Source organism: Gobio gobio (genome assembly GCF_949357685.1).
Source record: "Gobio gobio genome assembly, chromosome: 13".
Taxonomy (NCBI): Eukaryota; Metazoa; Chordata; class Actinopteri; order Cypriniformes; family Gobionidae; genus Gobio; species Gobio gobio.
In genome coordinates this window covers 43,522,676-43,546,441 of record NC_137106.1, presented here as the reverse complement: position 1 = coordinate 43,546,441, position 23,766 = coordinate 43,522,676, and the positions used below count along the sequence as shown (strand labels likewise).

Genomic DNA, 23,766 nt, shown 5'->3' with positions numbered 1-23,766 from the left:
CCGAATCGAAGACGTGGAAACTCATGAATATTAATAAAGCCTCGCTGACGTTGCTTGGTAACCTTCTTTGAGCGAACCTCCTGTTGGTTAATATTCATGAGCCAAGCCTTTCCATTCGGCAATGTTTGTCTTTCAGCAAATCAGTTTGTCGTCATTAATATTCATGAGTAAGACTTTCGCCATAGTAGGGTTTGTAAACTGTTTTCTCACATGATCCGAGTTGTGTGGGGTCTGGGAGAGCGTCGCGCGGACAGAACGGAGGAGATGGCCGAACGACGCTGGACCACGAGACTGTTGGCTTTGATTGGCATCCTATCGACACTGACGAGCTGTGACACTGTTCCGTGGCAGGAGAAAAAGGTATCAATCTTTACACAACTGATGCATCCTCTTAACCATTCCTTAGAATTGGCGTGTAGTAGCTATCTAAACAATGTTGAATAAAATTGATTATTTTTCAGAGTCGAATTCTAGATATTCTTCTCATTAATAATGCCTTTAAATGTATTAAAAGGTCCTTAGGGAATATCTGTCTGTATTTAATGCATACCAAAAAGCAGTTAAATTATGTAGCCTAAATTCTGTTTTATTCATTATCCATTCATTCATTTGTTGTGTGTCTTATTTTTTTATTTCAAATCTCAAATAGATGTGACAGTGATCACATAAACTGACAGAGGAAAGTAAGGTTAATTTGCTTCATGGCTTTACAAGGAGCCTATAAATGATCTGGTCACTTGCATTGCATCTTTAGACTTCAGTTCATGTTGCTCAGTCTGTCTCTCATTGTCTAGTTGCTATGGGAGCAAGATCCCCATCATTGATCCACCAGCAGGAGATCTTAACATAGACTTTCTAACTCTTCTTTTTTTCAGTTCTAAAGATCTCAGAGTATTTTAGGGAAATTTCTTATCCATATTTGTAAGTACTGTTGCACTAATATTGCTTTTCAGCATAGGAGCAGATAACTGAAAAGGACAAATTCTAAGGTGGAATATCATTTTTTATAATCTTATTTTTCTCACCTTGATACATAACTCTGTAGAGTTTTTGTTTCTCAAATGACTACAATGTATAAAACATATCTGATCTGCCAGACGTCTTTTCTTACTTCTATGTTGTTTATTCATTAAATGGCTCAAATAACCCATGTAGAATCAATAATCACAGCGCAAGAACAATTGGACTTTGAGACCAAACAAAACCAAATGTGTTTGGCATCAGCAGATCAATATCATGCTTAAATCAGTTTGATTTGGTGTTTCTTTCCATCTTAACATTGTTGTTCAAGAAAGATCATATAATCAGAAGCCTTTCAGACTTCCAGCTGCATCATTTCAGAACCCTTCTATTGCCATGCATAGTGTAGTTTCAACACATAATTATCCTCTAGACATATGCAGTGTATAATTTCTCCTACAAGCAAGACTATACTAGTTTGGTTGCAACATTACCATTAAGCAAGAGTATAATCATCATGTTTTTTTGACTGTAATAGTCACTGACTGAATTAGATTGTATTGTAAGTTGGGTATTTTTTTCTTTGTAAATTGAGTAAGAGGAGACTTTTTAATGTATGATTCATTATAAGTTAAGAACATTGCAGATGCATTTCATTGAAGATGTCTCAACCACCTTAAAGGGTAGTCCGCCCCAAAAGTAAACATTCTCTCATTATTTCTTCACCTTCATGTCATTCCAGATGTATATGAATTTCCTTGTTATGCCATCATTATGGTAATCCATACGATCCCTTTCGATCCACGGTCTTTTGAAACAAAATGATAGTTGTATGCAGGGCTTGACATACAGTACATTTCAGTAGTGGAGTTTAACGCAGTCACTTCTACTAGCCACTTTGGCGGGTTGAATTTTATATATATAATAAATACATTTTGCAATTGTAGTCTTTTAAATTGGCATCTGAAATAATAAACTAAGTGCAATGTAGTGTTGTCAAAAATATAGATTTTTCAATACATATTGATACAAAAATATCTGAAACGCTTCCAATACTAATTTTCTGCAGATACACAATACCAGCTGCTCTTTCTCGCTCTCTCATCTCTCCGACAGCGAGTTACACACAAACCTTCCTCTCCTCACTCACTCGTTTCATTTGCTCTGGATGAATATTGTTGGTGTTACAGGGTTTGAATTTCGTTGTGGGATTGTGTGTATTGCGCATCATTTTACTCATTCCTGTAGATGTTGTGCTCACACCCAAAGTGCGTGCACATAAAGCTGCCTCTCATTACTAAATTTACTTTTTTTTCGCTGCTTATTGCGCTTAAACAGTCAAATACACACAAAATAATGTCTGAATACCGGTCTTAGCGAGTATTCACGTAAGCACAGTCAGATATGTTTTAAGTAGTGCTGGGGAAAAATTAATCGTGATTAATCGCATCCAAAATAAAAGTTTGTGTTTACATAATATAGGGGTGTGTATACTGTGTATGTGTAATTATTATGTATATATAAATACACACACATGCATGTATATATTTAAGAAAATTTTTATAAAAAAAAAGTATATTTATATATAACATCAATTATATATACAATATATAAATGCAAATATTTCTTAAAGGTCCCGTTTTTCGTGTTTTTTTGAAGCTTTGATTGTGTTTACAGTGTGCAATATAACATGTGTTCATGTTTCGCGTGTAAAAAAACACAGTATTTTTCGCACAATTTACTTATCTGTATACCGCTGTTTTCACTGTCCTCAAAACGGCTTGAAAGATTTCCCTGTTCTATGAAGTCCCTCCTTCAGAAATACGTAACGAGTTCTGATTGTGCCAGCGGTTCCCATGTTGTGATTCGACAGCAGCTTAGGGCACGCAGAGCGCACGTTACCGGAAAGGTCACGCCTCTTACCATAACGGGGATGCATGCGCTCAATGATCTCTAAGTACAGCGTCCCTGGGAAAGCCAAACAAAGGTGACTTGGCTCCGGGATGAAAATAACAGCGTCTCGACGACATGGCAACAAACAAACTATACAAACGCAACCGAACGCAACACTTCCTATTCTCCTCGCGGGAGCAACAAGACCACGCCCCCTTTTTCGCATGTTCTTGTGGGCGGAGGTTAGTCGACATACTGCTCTACTGACGTAATTAAAGCAGGAAATACCAGGATGTAGTCCTAACCAGCCGTTCGCTGTAGGCTTTGAAAGGGAACTTCTGTTAAATAAAATATCTCAAGCAAGATGGCGCCGCCGTGCTCGGTCGCCGTTCAGGTCGCTCCGCTAAGACTTTGCTTTTATTTATTATTCTACTCTCTTTTACTCTCTATTTTTTCCAACGGATCATCTGCTTTGATCTGTTACGACAGCAAAACACTTCTGGAAATTGGTTACCGCTACACTGACCTGTTTCAGGACACTTTCTCCAATCTTCCATCTGAGATTCGCCGGGACGCCGAGTTGAACAATGGCCACTCGAGTCGACGGCGAAGATTCAAAAAACACCGCGGGAAACGCGCTGGGATCCGCAACAGACTGAGAAAAAGAGCATTCAGTCCTCCTCTCCCGAGCATTTTGCTCGCAAATGTCCAATCCTTGGAGAATAAGATGGACGATCTTAGAGCCAGGATAAGTTTTCAACGGGACATGAGAGACTGCAACATCTATTGTCTGTCCGAAACATGGCTCACGCCAGCGGTCCCGGATACAGCCGTGACGCCGTCCGAGAACTTCTCTGTTTTTCGGATGGACAGAACAGCCGAGGCCGGGAAATCTAAAGGCGGTGGAGTGTGTTTCATGATAAACAAGAAATGGTGCGATCCTAGGAACATCTCCATTCTTTCGCGATCCTGCTCGCCTCACTTGGAACATTTAACTCTCATGTGCCGGCCTTTCTACCTGCCGAGGGAGTTTTCCTCGGTCATCGCTACTGCCGTTTATATTCCACCACAAGCAGACACGGGGCTGGCTTTATCTGCCCTCCATGATGTGACCAGCGGCTTCATAAACAAACACCCCGACGCTGCTTTCATCGTCGCGGGTGATTTTAACAAAGCAAACCTAAAGAAAGTATTGCCAAACTTTCACCAGCATGTCTCCTGTCCCACACGAGGAGCAAACACACTGGATCATTGCTACTCTCCGTTTAAGAACGCCTACAAAGCTCGTTCACAGCCAGCTTTTGGCAAATCGGACCATGCCGCCATTTTCCTCACACCGGAATATAAACAAAGGCTCGTTCAAGAGCCCCCGGTGAGGAGGGAAGTCAAACGCTGGTCATCCCATTCAGAGATCACGCTACAGGCAGCTCTTGATGACGTCGACTGGGACATGTTCCGCGCGAGTTCTGAAGACGTCAGCGAGTTCACAGAAGTGGCGCTCTGCTTTATTAACACACTGACAGAGCAAGCCACACAAACATTAACTATAACGTCCTTCCCTAATCAGAAACCGTGGGTGGACAGTTCAATTCGCACTGCAGTAAACTCGCGCACCACCGCTTACAATGCCGGTCTCCTAACGGGGGATATGAGGGAGTACAAAGCTTCATGTTACGCCCTCCGGCGCGCCGTTAAAGCCGCTAAACTCCGCTATAAAGACAGAGTGGAATCTCATTTCCAACTCAACGACTCCCGGCGGATGTGGCAGGGACTGAGAACCATCTGTGCTTTTGGAACTAAATCCTCTGCAGAGGTGAGAGCTGATCCGTTGCTGGTGAACGAGTTAAACTCTTTCTACGCTCGCTTTGATGGTAATCGCGGCAGCGCGACTCCGGCGAGTGACGCGTCAGAGAGAGTCCCTCAGAGCAGCAACGGTCACGTGATCTCTGTCTCGGAGGACGAGGTTCGGAGGGCACTCAAACGGGTGGATGTCAGGAAAGCTGCTGGGCCGGATGGTATTTCAGGTCGTGTTCTGCGGTCCTGTGCTGATCAGCTCGCAGGGCTCTTTACATCCATATTCAACGAGTCCCTTGCTACATCTGTTGTCCCCACCTCCTTCAAACGATCCTCCATCATCCCTGTACCTAAGATCAGTAAACCCTCTTGCCTAAATGACTATCGTCCAGTGGCTCTCACATCTTTAGTCATGAAGGTCTTTGAGAGACTCATTAAAAACAACATTTGCTCCTCCATTCCTGACACTTTGGACCCTCTTCAGTTTGCCTATCGTCCCAATAGATCGACTGAAGATGCCATTTCTCACGTCCTTCACTCCTGCCTCACTCACATCGACAGCAAAAGTGGGAACTATGTCAGGTTGCTATTTATTGACTATAGCTCAGCCTTTAACACCATAGTTCCCATTAAGCTAACACACAAACTCCTGGATCTAGGCCTGAATTCTTCTCTCTGCCTCTGGATTGAAGATTTCCTCACTGGCAGACCCCAGGCGGTGAGAGTAGGCCAGTTCACCTCCACCTCCATCACCCTGAGTGTTGGAGCTCCACAGGGCTGTGTGCTGAGTCCCCTGCTCTACTCTCTCTACACCCATGACTGTTTGTCCACACACAGCTCCACCTCTATCATCAAGTTTGCTGATGATACTGTTGTCCTGGGTCTCATCTCCAACAACAATGAGACGGCATACTTGGACGAAGTGGAGCAACTGACATCATGGTGCCAGGACAACTGTCTCTCTCTGAATGTTAACAAGACCAAAGAACTGATTGTGGACTTCAGGAAGAGACAGCATCGGTCATACTCCCCTCTCATGATCAGCGGGACACCGGTAGAGAGAGTGAGCAGCTTCAAATACCTGGGTGTGAACATCTCCGAGGATCTGACCTGGACTACACACATCCAGACACAGGTGAAAAAAGCCAGGCAAAGACTGTACCACCTGCGCCAGCTGAGGAAATTCAGGGTTTCACCAGCCATCCTGAAAACTTTCTATCGAGGGGCGATAGAAAGTGTCCTGACTCAGTGCATCACAGCGTGGTACGGGAACAGCACCAGTCATGATGGCAAAGCCCTGCAAAGAGTGGTGCGCTTATCCGAGCGCATCTCAGGCTCAGCTCTCCCGTCTCTGCAGGACATCTACACCAAACGCTGCAGAGGTAGAGCTACCAAAATCATCAGAGACATTAATCACCCTGCAAACTCTCACTTCACCCTGCTGCCATCTGGTAAGCGCTTCCGTAGCCTGATGGCAAAGACTGAAAGACTCAGGAGGAGTTTCTTCCCCCAGGCCATCAGACTCCTGAACTCAGTCACGTGACTTCACTTCACCCCCGCACACACATAAACATCCAGTTTAAACATTAACATCCACATACTGCCATTGCACTGCACTTTACTTTCCTATTGTTACTGCGTAACACCTGTAATAAACCTTGCACATTATACTTCTTTATATATACATATATATATATTTTATGTTAACCACTTATTTTTAAGTCTACAGTTTATCTCACTTATCATATCCACATATTTTTTATATTTTTATTTATCTTATTTCCTATTTTTATCTTTTACTTGATTTATTTATAATTCTACTTATGTTAATACTTTTTATTCTAATTTTATTCTATTTCTATTTTAATTTCTTGTAACTGTTATTTGCACTGTCCATGGAGCGGACCTGTTTACATTTCACTGCCAGTTGTATATTGTGTATATAACTGTGTATGTGACAAATAAAACTCTTGAATCTTGAATCTTGAATCTTGATATCTCGCTTGGCATTGAACTTTGAGCTTTATAATTTTACAGGTATTTTAAATGCTCTAACAGCAACATTACACACTAACTAAAGTTTGAAAAATGGGATCACGAAGAACAGGACCTTTAAATATATACATGCATGTATGTGTATTTATATATACATAATAATTATACACAGTACACACACATATATTATGTAAACACAAATTTTTATTTTGGATGCGATTAATCACGATTCATTTTTCCCCAGCACTAGTTTTAAGTGAACATAAACAGTTGAGAAAGAAAACGCATGTGTAACAGTATAATGGATCCATACGTCAGGTCTTAAAGACAGCAGCCTAATATACCAAATACCAAATTATGAGATAATATTAAAAATATCTAAATGTCAGTTTGTAAGCATGTTGTAAAGCTACCACAAGAAGTGACATGGAAGCGCAGAGGACATTACTAGTTGCGTGAGCTTAAAGAGCACCTATTATGGCATTTAAAATGTTCCAAATATTGTTTTAGAAGTCCCCAACAACAGTTTTGCATGCATGCAATGACAAAAAAGACTTTAGTTTTCTTATAATATGCATTTATTTTTACCTGTTTTGACAGCGATTCTCAAATGATTCCTTTAGTGATTCACTTTTCAAAACCCCGCCTTTACGTGACGCTAATCTGTGGTGATTGGTCCGATGACCCAGTCAGTTGTGATTGGAATAGTCTGTGCAGATATTTTCGGAAACGGAACGCCCATCAAAGTCTTATAGTGACAGTAATTTGTTAATATGTCAGGAGTTAGGAGTCAGGAGTTATGAATATGAAAACCGCGTCGGTACCGTTTGATTGTAATATGAGCCTCAGCTGATCTCATTCATAAAAAAACTCCTCTATTCTCCTCACGAAGACTCGCGACAAATCAACATCCCTCAGGGCTTTTAGTTCAAAAGTGTGCAGATGAGGAGACATATTGATAGATTCTCATATGTATGTGTCAAATTTCTAAACAGAGGAGTATTTTTTATTCAATACTTCCTCAAAATGCGCAGATGTAGCCTAATCATGAGCGATTTAGTCTCTTATGTGTTGTTTTCAATTCATACTGGCAGCCGGAGGGCGCTCTGTGCACATGTAGTCCATATATGGTACAGACAGACGAAGAAGATACCATGTGCCATAATAGAAGTCCATAATAAAAGCTTCCTGAGATCGCGAAACATGCAAATAGAGACATTTGAAGATTAATAAACACACGATTGCGACGATGCATGGTTTGTCTTCAAGCCACTTAGTCTTCAAATGCTCATCCTTGGGCAGATGAAAAAAGTTTGCTTTTGAGTCGCACTTCAGAACACAGCGTCTCGTCGCCATGATGTTTTCTAGTTTTCACTGGCGTCTTGGAGCGCAATAAGTGGGCGTATCGTAATCAAATAACTTGACAAGTTGACGTCATCTAGTCAGAGAAAAAGCTTCGGTCTTCTAACGATTCTTAAAAATGACTCAGAGTCGACTCTTACTTTTGAAAGAAAATAACTATATATACGGTGCACTGTCATATTTCAAACTTTGCAGGATGTTTTTGTTCACTTAGATCTATGTTACACACTACAAGAAAGGTAAATTTCAAAATTCCATGATAGGTGCTCTTTAAATAATTCTACTGTACTTATTTTTTGAAGAAAATGTTTTGTTTATTGTTTATTGAGATTTTATGTATGGCATGCATACATTTAAGAATTAGAAAGAGTTGAGGTATTCATTTTGGCACGTGAAGTTACTTTTCCCCACACAACTTATTCCACTCTGCCTGTTGTCTTCCATTGTTCTAACTGTAGTAACTTCACATTAAACTGGAATAGAAGACAATACAGCCTGCACTCTAAGTCTTTTAAAATATTTAATAACACAAATGTTATAATAGTTGTTTAAGGTTTAATAAATGCATTAACTGAAAACTAAATAATTGGTCTTTGGTTCATCAATTTGCATAGGTGTGATTTATTGCAGCAGAGCTCCTTAATCCTCAAATATTATGTCAAATTACATAAATTAGTTTGTTAGTTATCTCTGGTCTTTAAATTTGATTGGCAGTGCAATGTTTTCACTGTTTAATCAATTTAGCCTGTCAAGTTGTAACGTACTGCTCCGAGACTTAACAGGTTGAGGATCCAAACGCAGCTTTATTAAAGGGTAATCCACACTCGTAGTCAACAAACAGGCAAGAGGTCATAACAGGTAAAGAGTCCAAACAAGCAAACAAGACAGGAGAGACAGGCAAACGGGTAATCCACAGAACAGGCAAGAAATCCAAAACCAGAGACATGAAACCAGGGAAAACGCTCAGAAATGCAGTTTACAACAAACAAGACTTCGCAATGAATGACAGAGTGAACATGGTTTATATAGGCTGAGGTAATGAGGTAAATGAGACACAGGTGTAAACAATGAGTGATAATGAGTCCGGGCAAAGGATTATGGGTAATGTAGTCTATGATAGAATGACAGTCCGGGTTGGAGTGCCCTCTGGTGCTGATCACGGGCACTCATACTGGTGAATTGTGACAAAAGTATAGTAGTGGGGATTTTACGCAAGTAGGTGGCAGAAAGTTACTTTATGAATGAGTCATTGAATGATTCACTCAGCCGATTTGTATAAATGTATCCAATAAGTTGTTCCTTTGTCGAATAAATGTTTTTTTTTTTAATACATTTTTTTATTAAATCGGAAATTGAGGGTAAAGCAGGTATGATGTCATTAATAGGCGACGCACACACACGGTCGGTGTCCTGGTTAAAATTGCTTATTTCTCTGGATTTAAACATTTGGGATAATGTAAGTACACAAGTCAACAAAATATATAAAATTTTTCTAGTGGTTTTTGGATATTTTAATCGAAAAATCTTGCATATTGTGCCTTTAAGAACCAGTCTGACAAAATAGCTGTTTTGCAGTTTGTCCTAACTTCATCTCAATGCTCTTCTAGTCTCAACCTTTACTCTTGAATATGTTGGTCTCTACCACAACACTGCGCAAAGGTACGAATACACACAACACAGAAACAGTGAAAGTAGATACACACCACAAGCTCAGATGGATGAAGATTAATGAGCAGCATCTGCAAAAACCCACTGTGGAATAAATCAAGGAAAATATTTGTGTATTCCTTTTCTCTCCAGCTAAAACATGAAGCAACCACACTGAGCTCCAGTGAACTGAGCAGTGTCATTGCTCATACTGATCTGGACCGAATGTGGCAGAAAGACCTGAAGCCCATGCTTGTTGTGCGGTACCCTGGTTCAACTGGAAGCCAACAAGTTCAGCAGGTCAGAATATGTGTGTGTATGTGTGTTTGTTTGAAAGCTCATATTCAATTTGACAGTGTAATCAATGTCTGAGTTTCTCTCTCTTCAGCATATTAAATCAACCCTCGGCTCGATGACCGCGGGATGGGAAGTGACAGAGAATGCCTTCTATTCTCATACTCCTTACGGCCAACTTCCCTTTACCAACATAATTGCTACTCTCAACCCTGCTGCAAAACGTCAGTTGGTATTGGCCTGCCACTTTGACTCCAAATACTACCCTCCACAATGGGATGGCCGCGAGTTTCTCGGAGCAACAGATTCTGCTGTGCCCTGCTCAATGATTTTGGAACTGGCAAGAGCACAAGATGATGAACTAAAGACTCTGAAGGTATGGCAATGTACACAGAAATTAGAGATGGGTCACTGTGGTTGAACAACTGACTTGTCGATTAGTAAGGTCATCATCTAATGTATCTGGATTTTTTTCTCATATTTATTTTTAGTTGGAATATTTTTTAGCAAATTAGCTTTGATGACAGCAAAAAGCACTGCCACTTGTATTTACGGTAAATTTTCCTGGGGGAAGTTTTGTACATTCAGAGACCTAGACATGTCAACTAGACTCTCCCCTGTAAAGGCCTCCGTCCCTTCCCCTCTATACAGATAAAAACACATATCCACGTTCCACACATACATATTCAAACATGCTTGCCTGTAGGCTAAACACGTAATGCTTGCGTACATGCCGTCACCGTTTTCATGGAATCACCTTTTTAGGGGGTTTGCGCGGTGATGATGATGATGGTATAGTTTCAAAACTATTTGAAACCTTTTTCGTGGTTTGCATTCTCATGCCATTTATCACTGTAATCAGTGTTGTAAAAAGTGCTATATAAATGAAGGTGACTTGACATTCATCCCCCTTTAAAGCACTGCCAATACAAAAACATAACCTTGATGAGAAAAGAAATTAAAGAGATTTTGTTGAATAAATTAAGGAGCAACATTGGATGGAAATACATCTCTACCTACATTATGTCAGGAAAACCAACAAATTACAGATTATCGATTAATGAAGACTTATTTTGTGGTTCACTGCACAATAGGGATTGCACAAAATAGTCGACTACGAATTGAATGCTCTGCCATGACGCTTTAAGCTTGACGTTGACTGGTCACTTTAGAGGGTGCAACAGGATAAGAAATCTTTGAAGTCCACTTTCATGCTCCGTTTCCAACAGCTAAAATGACAAATAAATGCATACTCTGAGAGCGCTCCATAAGAGACACTATATTGACAAACGTTTTGGGATGTCTGCCTTTACATGCACATGAACTTTAGTGACATCTCATTCTTAATTCATAGGGTTTAATATGTAGTTGACCCACCCTTTGCAGCTATAATATCTTCAACTCTTCTGGGATGGCTTTCCACAAGGTTTAGCAATGTGTTTTATTATTTAGTAGTCACTACTAAATATTATGTATTTAGTAGTGAGGACATTTCTCGAATGGACTTACACGGGTGGCAACCTATCACGGTATCATGCTTGAATTCACTGAGCTCCTGATAGTGACCCATTCTTTCATGTTTGTAGAAGCGTCTGCATGCTTAGGTGCTTGATTTTATACATCTGTGGCCATTGAAGTGATTGGGACCTGAATTCAATGATTTGGAGGGGTGTCCCAATAATTTTGGCAATATAGTGTATGTTTGATTATACCATCTGGATGCTCAAAATTGATTGGGTGAATGGGTTTAAACAGCTTATTGGACAGTTAATTGCCGTTATAATGCACTGCTGCATTTGAACCAGTTTTGGGAAAACTACTTTTAAAAGTAAAGAATTACAATAATGAATTACTAATTGCGTTACTTAGTTACTTTTTATGGAAAGTAATGCGTTACATTACTTTTGCGTTACCTGGGCTTGGCTTGCTTTTTTGTTTTTTAATAACAACAAAAAAGTTCTATTTTGATCGATGTAAAGGCCCTCTCACACCAAAGTGAAATGAATAAATCTCAGGCTAAAAGAAATGTAAATTGATGCCTGTATAGTAGAGGGCACTGTTAAAAAAACCTTTCAGCTGTGCTGCCATTCTGGATTCTGGAAGTAGAATAGGATGCAGGAGAAGAAAGTTCAACACGATTGCTTTAGCAATAAAACAAAAGAAAAAGAAACACAAATGTGATATTTGTCTAATGTCGTTTTTGCTTTTTAGTATGGTTGAAGTTTATCATCGAAGGTTAGCAGCAAAGAAAGAATAAAGTGAGATTAAATAAATAAAGTATATTTGCGTATTTTAATAGATTTAATTATTGCAGGTTTGCATAATATTCTGAGATTACATTCCACTGTTTTAATTCATTTTGAATAAAACTGAATGGGTTTTGAGTGAGGTGAGTAAATGCCTGCTTGCATCTATCTAAAACTACAATAACCATTATGTTCACACACAGTGCACACAACACCTCTGCACTCTAACTTGCATTACTTATTTGAAAAAATATATTTTGTTGTAAAATTAAAAGTAATGCGTTACTTTACTAATTGAAAAAAGTAATCTGATTGTAACACACACACTTACAGACAGTAGCTTGCACATAACTCACAGATCGCGCGCACACAGAATCATTCAGTGGCGCAGAAATGTATTGTCAACACTGTTATGTGATTTATCAATAATATAGCTTAGAAACCGAAAAGTTCTAGCATAAATTTCTTAGCAACCAAAACCCACAGCTTCACTATACGTAAGTAGAAAGACTGCCAGGTAGAATTAATTCACACGCAATATCTTTCTCACTAATGCATTCATATAAATGTAATCTTTACTGTGATACTTCATCTGTATCTGATTTAGAACAAGCAGAAATCTGTGAGAAATATAACGACCCAAAGACAAAAGAACTGATAAATATAAGCTGTTATGTATGAGCAATAGCCTTGTGGCCAGCGCTGTGTCAGATGCCACAGCTGTGTGCAAGAAAACACACGTTCAGTCTCAGCTCGAGGTTCAGGCCTATTTGTTCATTATCACCAGCGACTAGTCGACGTCGACTCGACTTTCATCACATAAATGTGGACATAAAAAATCTTAAGTCGTCAACCCCTTCTACACAATACTATGTTATGATGACCTCAAAACACTTTGACCATAGTGCATGATTTGTAGACTAATACATGTTGATGTTTTCATCACATTACCAGCTCCATACTGTATGCATGGCTTTATGTAGTAAACTTGCTCTTTAGCTCATCTGGTGCAATGATTCAGAGCGCTTAGGTACAAGTCCAAGCTAAAATGGCACTGTTGCTTCAGCATATGCATTTTTATCTTTAGGGCAGGGTTAGAGTAGGTGGAACGTTATTTTCAAACGCAATAGAGGATTAATTAACCTTTTAGCGCCACTCACCAGGCATTTTATTTCCGAACTGCTGCGATAGGATGTTTTGTGTGGTGGCTTGTATTTGTTTTCAGTGGTCCAGTACAGAATCCTTTTTGTCAGTGGGTAGCTTAGCTTTATTTTGTGAAAAACTATTTTGTTCCATATTAATTTGATTGGAATCATGGGATTGATTATGAATTTACATATTAAATGATATTATTATTTGTGCTGTAGGCCTATTCTGTAGTGTCACAAGTAGATTGCAGTATATATATGTTTTTTTCCCCACAGGACTCTGGGTCAGATCTGTCTCTGCAGCTATTCTTCTTTGATGGGGAGGAGGCTCTGTATCAGTGGACGTCTGAAGACTCTCTGTACGGATCTCGTCACCTAGCCCACAAAATGGCTACAACAGCACATCCACCAGAAGCCAACAACACCAACCAACTCGACAGCATTGTAAAGTTCTCTCATAAACAAGGATTAAAACAAAAAATAGTTGACATACAGCCAAACTTACATTCCTCCATGGATTACAAAATGAGATATCTTGATATTTAGCTTCTCCAAATACAAAAAGAACCATTAAAGTTGTCTATATGAGTTATGTGCTGTATTATAAATTGTTAATATACAGCTAAAGAAAATTAATGAAAGCAAAAAAAAGAAAAAAAGATTCAAGTCATTCATTCAATTTCTCCCCAGGATCTGTTTGTTCTACTGGATTTGATAGGAGGTCCTAATCCTCGCTTTGGTAATCAGTTCTCTAGTACAACCCGATGGCTTTCCAAACTACAAAGAATTGGTTAGTATTTTTTATGTTCCATTTTCTTTCTCAGTCTGTTTTCTTTCTCCTCTGAGAAATTGAGTTAGGTTTGATTATGGATAACAATAAGTCTAAACAAATGTCAGAAAATAATTGTTGCAAATATTTGAATGGTTCAGTTCAAATGTTCCTCATATATGTGAGTCAGTGAATCATTCACTGAGTTGTTGTTGTTTTACCAAAAACATTGATTCGTTTAGAAACTAAAATATGCTGCAGTGTGTTGCTTTTGTGCAGTTGATTTTTATTTGCCTTCATTCAGAGCTATTTTCATTAGCAGAGCCTTGTGGAAAAAAGTACATTTTAGCATACTTTTAAAAAGAGTACTTATTACAGAAAAAAGAATATGCTTATTTACGATCTGAACTTAATGTTTTCAGACACTTATCTGCATGTTATTTGCAATTTAATGAACATGCATAGTGGTTTAAATTTATATTAAATGCAGTTAGTTGAATTTAAAAGTGCTTTTTGACCCACCTAAATGGGGCTTATTATGTGTAATTTCATAATGACTTATTGTTTTGGTTGGAGGGTACTGCCGATGTACTGACCAACAGTTATGCTAACTAAAATACTTTTATGTCACTTTTATTGAAATTTGTATTTAAATATATTTGTAATTCATTTGTAATGATGAAGTTGCAATTTACTACATTTGAAAATATATAAACTATAAATGTACTATTTAATTTTGAACGCACATAATATAAAACATACAATTTTATAAATTAATAAAAGTATAATGTAAATTAATATTTAACACATTACAATTGAAATTATAATCAACCAACTGCTACTATAGTCAACATATCAAAAATAAGTGCATTTCTTTGAAGCACGATTAAACATTAAAATATGGTAAATAAATAAAATAATAATTTGACATTATTACAAAGTACATGTTTTTTATTAGTCACAAAAGTACACTTAATAATGAGTGCACTTAAGTGGATTTTTATTCTAGTAATGTTTTATAATGTAACTCGTAATATTATATCTAAAATCTAAGTTACTCAGTATGAATTTCCCGTATTATTAACAAGGATTTATCTCTGTAACCCCTTTATGGGGGAATCACTCACTCCTCTCACATAGTGCTTTTGCATCTACACCACTAGGTGTCAGTATAATCAAAGACGGCTGTCATGTTGACAAGCACAACATAAAAAGACTACCGAATGCACTTTTAACCTTTATAAAATAATAAATTAAATATTCCAAATGAACTGATATTGACAGGAAAACTCTCTTTACTGTTGTCTAGAGCGTCGGCTGCATGCGCTCGGTCACCTAAAGAATCACCCTAATGAGGTTCAGTACTTCTGGCCTGGCCTGCATGTGGGTCTAATTCTGGACGACCACATACCATTTCTCAACCAAGGTAAAACTTCCTTTGATTAATATGAATGTTTATATTAAGCCTTATGTATTCCTTTAAGATCACTGTGATTTTGCCAAGACATGTTACTGGATCAACATATTTTGTTGATCCTAGAACAATATTTCTGTCCGAAAATATAGTCCTAATCTTATCCCTAACTCTACCCATAACTTATTCCTAAAATCAGAGGCAAATGATAGGTGGATAACATTGATGTAGATGCACCTAAACCTGGTTGTAACTTGACAAACTAAACTTGTTCCTTAAATCTGATTGGTTGATTGAAATGTTGCTCAAGGATCTTGGTCCAGGGACATGTTGTACTTAGTGAAATCACGTTCACCATTTCTCTGCCCTCGCAGGGGTCCGGATTCTTCATCTCATTTCGACTCCTTTCCCTGCGGTGTGGCACACTTTTGATGACAACGAAGATAACCTGGATCGTACTTCCATCGGTAATCTCAACAAGATCCTGCAGGTCTTTGTTCTTGAGTACCTCAACAAGAAAAGTCAGAATCCTATCGCTGAAAGGTCCTAATATTCCCAAACTAGACCATCCTATGACATTTCTCATACTGACAAGCTTTCCAATGTAGCCAGTTTCACCAATTCCAGGTTGTTTTTTGACACAATTTTTGTCACACAATCAGTTTTGGTCACACAGTCAGTATGTTCTTCTGTGAGTTCCAACCGGATGCACATTACTGCAACTGTTTTTGGACTGTTAAAATTCAGAAGACTTTTAGGGCCAGATTTACTAAACAGGGCAAATTAGCGCGAGAGCGCCAAACCAAAAAAGCGCCGATTGGAGTGGAAAGATCTGCAGGTGATCTACTGACAAGAAATTAAAGAACACAGACGCAGCTGGATCATTTCCATAATGAAAGAACAAAATCTACCAAGAGCAGCGCAAATTAGCATCTGGTTTAAGACTTGCTTTTTTGGGGGCGGTAAATAATGGAGCAAATACCAGTAAATTGACTAGCGTAAACCTTAGTAAATCACCTTGCATGATTCATTTAAATACTCTCCTCCCATAAATTTTGCGTTTGAAATGGAAACTCCTACATATACACATGCAATAAGGTCAGCCGCAAAAATACCCTGTCCACGCCCTTTCAGCACTCATTTTTCACTGCGTATCTTTAGTAAATTCTGACAGTAGTTTTTTAGAGCCAAAAGAGGGTTTGCGCCAGCGTAAGCTGTTAGTAAATCTGGTCCTTAAGTGATTTAGGATCTGACTCGGTATACAGGGTTCACTGTGTCAGCAACAGTTTTTCCCCCGTTTTCATGTCCCTGTCCCTGTGCAACAGAAGACCAGGACATGACGCAAAACAAATACTTACAAATAAAATGTTGGTACTCAGTATATCTTATTTTTGCTGGTTATATGCATAAATAATAGAATTTATAGTAGCCTTACAGCTTTGGAAAAAAATTAAGAGACCACTTAACATTGAGAAATCAATGTTAAGTGGTCTCTTAATTTTTTCCAGAGCTGTATACTGTGTAGCCTTTCTGACTTTAAATGTAAATTGTTTTATGAATCATCAAACATAGTATGTATAAAGAATCACAGTGTTTCATGATGCCTGTGTGATTCTGCGAGCTGCTGCTATTGTCATGTGTTCCAGGTGCCAATGTGTTCCTCACTGTTTGGTGAGCTCTGAAATGTTACTTTAAACATGTATCTATTTTAAATAGCTAATAAACAGTTGACAAAGCAGTGGTAAAACCATTCTTGGCTTCTGAGTGTTCATTCATAGCTCTAGTTTCAGTACTGATTTGTTGAGAATTTGGGCATATGTGTTGGGCTACATTCATGCATTTATGTAAATCTTAAAGCTTTTAATAGATTTTTGCCCTAAAATTGTATTGTTAACGCATATACTGTAATATACACTGCCCAGCCAAAAAAAAGTTGCTTTTTGGATTTAAAAAGGCAAATGCTTAAGTAGTAACATAGTTTCCACACATAGAATACTGTCTAACACTTGATGGATGTTCTGTTAAGTCCTCGTCGTCAGTTAGGAACCTGGGAGTGCTCTTTGATACCAATCTTTCACTTGAAAGCCATGTTTCTAGCATCTGTAAAACCGAATTCGTCCATCTTAAAAATATCTCAATTAAAACATATGCTCTCAATGCAAAATGCTGAACAGTTAGTTAATGCGCTCATGACCTCAAGGCTAGATTATTGTAATGCTCTACTGGGTGGTTGCCTTGCATGCTTAATAAACAAACAAAGCAGCTAGAGTCCCTATTAAACATCAAATACATTTTTAATCTTGCTTATTACTTACAAAGCACTAAATGGCTTAGCTCCCCAGTACTTGAGCGAGCTCTTAACGCATTTTAGTCCTTCATGTCTATTGCGATCTCAAAATTCTGGCCAGTTGATAATACCTAGAATATCAAAATCAACTGCAGGCGGTCAATCCTTTTCCTATTTAGCACCTAAATGTCTTCCTAGCATTGTACAGGAAGCAGACACGCTCTTTCAGTTTAAATCTAGACTAAAAACACATTTTAATAGTTTAAATTACTTTAGGATGAAATTTATTAGTTTCATTATTATCAGTAGTTGTAAATTACTAGTCATCCGATTTTTTAATATCAGCTATGCATTGCGTTAATTGGTAAGTTTCGTCAGGGCAGGGGCAGATAAGTATGATTTGAACCATGCCAATGCAATTCCACTAATGACAACATAATTTGAGAGTATTCAAAAGAATGTTGTGGTCGATAGTATCAAATGCAGCGCTAAGATCGAATGTAAAACTAATAGAGAGATACAACCACGATCGGATAAGAGCAAATCATTTGTAACTCTAATGAGAGCAGTCTCAGTACTATGATACGGTCTAAATCCTGACTGGAAATCCTCTCAGATATAATTTCTTTCTAAAAAGGAACATAATTGTGAAGACACTGCCTTTTCTAGTATTTTTGACAGAAAGGGTAGATTTGAAATTGGCCTGTAATTGACTAATTCTGTAGGATCAAGTTGCATTTTTTAAATAAGGGTTTAATAATAGCCAGCTTAAAGGATTTCGGTACATATCCTAATGACAAAGATGAAATAAGGGTATTAAGAAGAGGGTCTATGACCTCTGGAAGCATCTCTTTCAGTAGTTTAGTCGGTATGGGGTCGCGCATACATGTTGTTGATTTAGATGATTTAAAGAGTTTAGCCAAATCTTCCTCTCCTATAGCAGTGGATGAATTGATTTTTTTCTCAGTGACACTACAATGCATCTTGACAGTCTTTTCATTTTTCACAAAATAAATGGTGTATATTTTCTTAATAAAATTGTGGTTCAGTGTTGTATAGAAGATATTGAGATTAATAATATTTCACTAAAAACAACCAAGAGATACATTTTCCTAATTTTAAGAAATTTTTAAGGAAATGTAAACAGTTTTGAGGCTTGAATTGAGGAACCGATTAAGGGAAAAAGGTTACCTATTTATTTTAAGAGAATTAGCTAAATTGTGCAGTTTTATTTAGAGGCACCATTGTTAGTTCCCAACATGCTTTGCATATGGCTGGATATGGAGAGTTAATATTGAAATTAAGTGTTATTTTATGTGTTTTAGAGTGAAGGGAAACATCTGTTAATGTTTAATGTTTAGTTATGTTTGACATTTGAAAGAGTTTCTTTATGTTGAAGTTTTGACCGTTACCATTGTGCAGAAGCGTTGATCTTTTATGGTTAGGTTGTGGAGAACTGCATGCATGTATACTAATATTATAAAGCATGTTGCTTTGTTCAATGAGCAATGACTTGGCTAATGTCAGTGCAGTAACACGTTTGTTTCTGCTTGTGCTGTGCTATAGCAGCATGCAGTCTATTAATTGTATAACGAATCTCAAAGTCAAATATAAACAAGTAATTTCCCTTCACTCTAATTTAGACCCTTTTTTTAAAGTAAACTTAAAATAAATAAGCACATTTCACTAAAAACAACCCTTAAAAACTACTCAAAAATATTATGTGCAATATTGTTACCATCATTTTTATAGCACATGACATTTTTTACACTGTAATATTATAAATATTGCATGCAAAGAAGTTCACAAAGTTATTACAGCTGTTCTGTCGGAAGTTGAAGCTTTATTTCTTGTTAATTTAGCCACTGTATAAAATAAATACCTTGGGTTGTGTTTGTTTTCTTCTATGAAAGTCGAAAATAAGCAAATCTAGCAATTTGAACGGCCTTTCTATGCAATCATGCGCTCCACAAAATGCGACATTTTTCTGGCTGCTCTTTTAAGGGTTCAAGTGTGCTCATTGTACCGCGCCGTTGGACTATTTTCTTTAATCTTCTTTAAGCACAGAAGAGCAACTGTGTCTAAAGTGCTGGAAAAGAGAGAGTCAATAGTTTCTGTTGCAACATCGAGTTCCTCTAGCCTATCTGAGATGCTGAGAAGATGAAACTGATGAGGAAGATTATTTACAAAGCAATCTTTAGTGGCTGCAGTGATAGTCCTGCCATATTTGATGTGAGGGGGCTGCTTTCCAGCCTTGGCTAAATTAAGTATAAACGATACTATAATGATCTGAGATGTCATCGCTCTGCTGCAGAATTTCGACGGCATCAACATTTATTCCATGTGACAATATTAGGTCTAAAGTATGATTACAACGAGTGTTGCTTAACTCCAATAGAGTTTAGAATGTCTCTAAATGCCAATCCCAATGTGTCTTTTTCATTGTCCGCATGGATATTAAAATCAACAACAATTAGGACTTTATCTGCAGCCAGTACTAACTCTGATAGAAAATCCGCAAATTCTCTTGTAAAGTCTGTATGGTGCCCTGGTGGCCTGTATACAGTAGCCAACACAAATGTCAAACAGGATTTATCATTTACACTACATAACGTTATGTAAAGCACGTAACGTAAAGTTAAATAGCCTAAAAATATAAAGTTACGAAATTTCACTTTGCCCTCAGCTAAAACGATTTGCCTGGGAACATATTATAGATTCATGAGACCAAAGATCTACTGTTAGATCTACACAAGACAAATTATATCTCGTGTTTAACCACTACAGAGACATCAGAGCCGGTGGAAAACGTCAGAAGGACTAGCCAAGGAAAGGCTGCTCTCATCGGGGTTAATGAGCGCTGAGCGCCCGCTGATCGCCGGCATCTCACAACTCTGAAAACGGCAGATACAATTTTCAAATTGGCGCTCTCTTTATAAATAGCCTAAACCATATATTTGAGCTTTAAACAAATACATTCTCACCTGAAAAAGTTTTAAAACTACATTTTGTGACACATTAAGGCCCGATCAGACAGAACGCGCTTTTCAAGTTCGAAAACGCGAGGCGCACTGCGCTGCCTTTTATTGGTCAATGTTTTTTCAATTTAGAAAATAGCAGTGCGCTGTGGGTTTTTTTTATGTTGCTAGGAAACCCCCGAATCAGCTGTCCTGTCCGGTCACCACAATGGAAGGCCCACCTCTCCATTAATTCGATTGGACAATAGGAAAAAAACGCGATGACGTTGGGCGCTTTTCCGCTCAGAGTTGATTTTTTTCAACTTCAGGCGCTGAAGTTTTAAAACTTTTAAATTACGCAGGGTTCCTCATCCGCTATTGACACTTTCTGGTTGGTGCGAGATGCATTTTGGGATACCTGTCTGTCTCAAGCCTGCTCAAGTCACCTCCTGATGCATCCTTGATAAAAGGGGCGGATCAAGGACACGTGTTTGAACTGTACTTGGTTAGATGTGAACTTTGAATTGTAACTGTACTTGGGCAGCGACTGATGAAGTTTCACGAGAACACAAGTACAGACAAGAACGCATATTGAGAAACGGCCTTTGTATTTCATTGATCCCTTCACCAAGTGCGTTTTAAACTGGTACATTATGACACAAGTGCACTGCTCCCTTCAAAGACCCTACTTCAAGGGCTCTGTTCTTCGGCTTGGGTAAGGCATGGATGCTCACTTCTGATTGGAATTCATCCATAGTGTTTATGTTGTATTGCTAAACACTTTTGCTGCTATTGAGCTGGGATGAGGGTGAGTTTAGGGACATGTTTGGTGGTATTGGTAGGTTTAGGGGTGATTTAGGAAAGGGGGAAACACAGTGTTTTTACAGTGTTACTGTCTGTTACATATGTTACATAGTAATAACCATAAATTATGCATAATTACATGCAACTAACCCTAAAACAAACCAAATCCTAACTCTATAGTAAGTACACAAGTTACTTAATATTACTTAAGTATTACTTAATAATTACTTAATATTACTCAGTACTTAAATATATAATTACAGTGTAACAAAGACACCTTAAAATGTGTAACCGGAAAGGGTCATAAGAATTGTGATTATAGAAATAGAAATTAATTACAGATGTAATAACATCATAATACAGATCTATTTTTTTAAACGTAGGTATAATGTAAAAGCATGTATGTACACAATAAGTGCAGATTCATTTAAATGTAAGTGCATAGTTAGTTAAAACTAATTATATTGTATTTTTTATGTATTACTTAAGGTAAAATTGCTCAGGAAAAAATGGCTAAGAAAAGTAAAGTCAGGCCTGAAAAAAGCCATAGCATCAATTGTTTTCAATTGGCCCTTAGTTTTATATGTCGCTATTTAATGCAATGAAATGCATAGACTATATTTTAAGTGTGGTTAAAGTATTCAAAGCCTTTGAGCTATTCACTGATTCACTGATTGTATCATGTTAACTGTAATGAATACTCTTACGATGACATATGTTTCATCCCATCAAATGTCACTTTACTCATGAGGTTGTATGTTCAGTGCAGATTCCAGTTGAATAGAATAGAAGCTTTATTGTCATTGCAGTACAACCAAATTATAGTGCCCCATCTGCCAAAAAAAACACACACAAACACATAACAAAAGACCATAAGAACCATAAAATTAAAAAATTAAATATATAACACTAAATTAATAATAATCTAAAAGTAGTCACATTATATGTTAAAAAGTATATTGCACCTTAAAATGTGATTACTAAAATAACACTGGACTGAACATTGTAGACTTGGTACTACACAAGTACATTTTTAATTGTACCACAGTGCAGTGACTACATTTTCAAAAAGAATACCATAACTACACCCAGCTCATGAAAACCCATATTTGTGAGGGTGCAATAAATCAGGGGACTTTTGACATTGGAATTCATGGCAGCATCATGATCATGTGGTCTGTAAGTTCTTATTGCCTGGGAACACCCAGTTCTAGCGGGGAAACCAGTCTATGCTACAGTTCATAGACAAACATAGACACCAAGAGCTTCCTGCTTATAGACGTTTTCAGATGGAGACTCACACTTCCTTCTAAATGAACCACTAAAACATTCAAATAATTACAGTCAGTCCTGCCCTAAAAACTGAAGTGAACATAAATCAATTTGATTGCAAACAGTATACACTCTACCCTTTATTTGTTTGCTCCAGAACAGTGTTATTTTAGCATTAGTTATATAGCTAACACTTTAGTATGGGGGAACATACTCAACATTTTTAAAAGTTGGAACATATTCACTATTAACTATGCCTTTTTCCTCAATAAACTCCTACTGTTTATTAATAGTAAGTAAGGTACTTTTTGAAGCGTTTAAGTGTATTGGATAGGATTAAGGGATGTAGAATACACGCTAAAAACTTTAACTATGATTCACTCAATTTTTTAAAACATATTTACACAAAAAAATTATTAAATTTACAAGCGGTGAAATCAATTACTTACACCGTATGAAATGAGTAATTGTAAGTTTTAAAAAAAAGTAGATCTGAGTAACTGCATTTGGTACATTAACAAATAAAATAGAGTTGAAATAATTGGGGAGAAATATATTTAAAAAAAACAATATTTATGAGTAATATTAACTGTTTATTTATGAGAAATATACATTTTTATAGTATTAATATTAACTTTAATTTTAATATTAATAATATTAATTTAATTTCCTCTAAACCTTTGTCAAATGGTTGTTACGATTCACAACTTTTGGGCTGGCATTTGTTCAGAATTGCACAGTGGATATGAACATTCCCATAGCGTCAACATTCCCTCTAAAGCGAACGTCTCAGATGTAACTGGAACCATGCTTCACTGAGAAGGGAATGAGACACTGCGTCGCTTTGCCATACTTCCTGCTTGCCTGAGAGCGACTTATTTCAGCCAATGAATCTGACAATGTTTGATCCGGGTGTCCTTTATA

The 23,766-nt window shown here is 37.6% G+C and overlaps 1 protein-coding gene across 2 annotated transcripts; it reads left to right on the top strand.

The window, feature by feature from the left end:
• The first annotated feature begins 216 nt into the window (after positions 1 to 216).
• On the top strand, positions 217 to 17,271 carry qpct (glutaminyl-peptide cyclotransferase). Of its 2 annotated transcripts, XR_013817778.1 has the most exons (9): positions 217 to 360; positions 9,805 to 9,951; positions 10,040 to 10,321; positions 13,616 to 13,783; positions 14,030 to 14,129; positions 15,418 to 15,534; positions 15,897 to 16,065; positions 16,744 to 16,947; positions 17,010 to 17,271. XR_013817778.1 is itself a non-coding variant. In XM_079833390.1 (8 exons), the coding sequence occupies exons 1-8, from the start codon at positions 265 to 267 to the stop codon at positions 16,757 to 16,759; spliced, it is 1,095 nt and encodes a 364-aa protein (XP_079689516.1). In that variant the 5' UTR covers positions 217 to 264; the 3' UTR covers positions 16,760 to 17,265. The 2 variants fall into 2 exon arrangements, 1 of the variants encoding a protein (XP_079689516.1); XM_079833390.1 differs by having other exon boundaries at positions 16,744 to 17,265.
• The last annotated feature ends 6,495 nt before the right edge of the window (positions 17,272 to 23,766 follow it).

Coding starts and splice junctions, on each gene's coding strand:
- qpct (XM_079833390.1), top strand. CDS start 265: ATGGCCGAACGACGCTGGACCACGAGACTGTTGGCTTTGATTGGCATC. Junction 13,784..14,029: donor CCAACCAACTCGACAGCATT/GTAAAGTTCTCT, acceptor ATTTCTCCCCAG/GATCTGTTTGTTCTACTGGA. Junction 15,535..15,896: donor CATACCATTTCTCAACCAAG/GTAAAACTTCCT, acceptor CTGCCCTCGCAG/GGGTCCGGATTCTTCATCTC.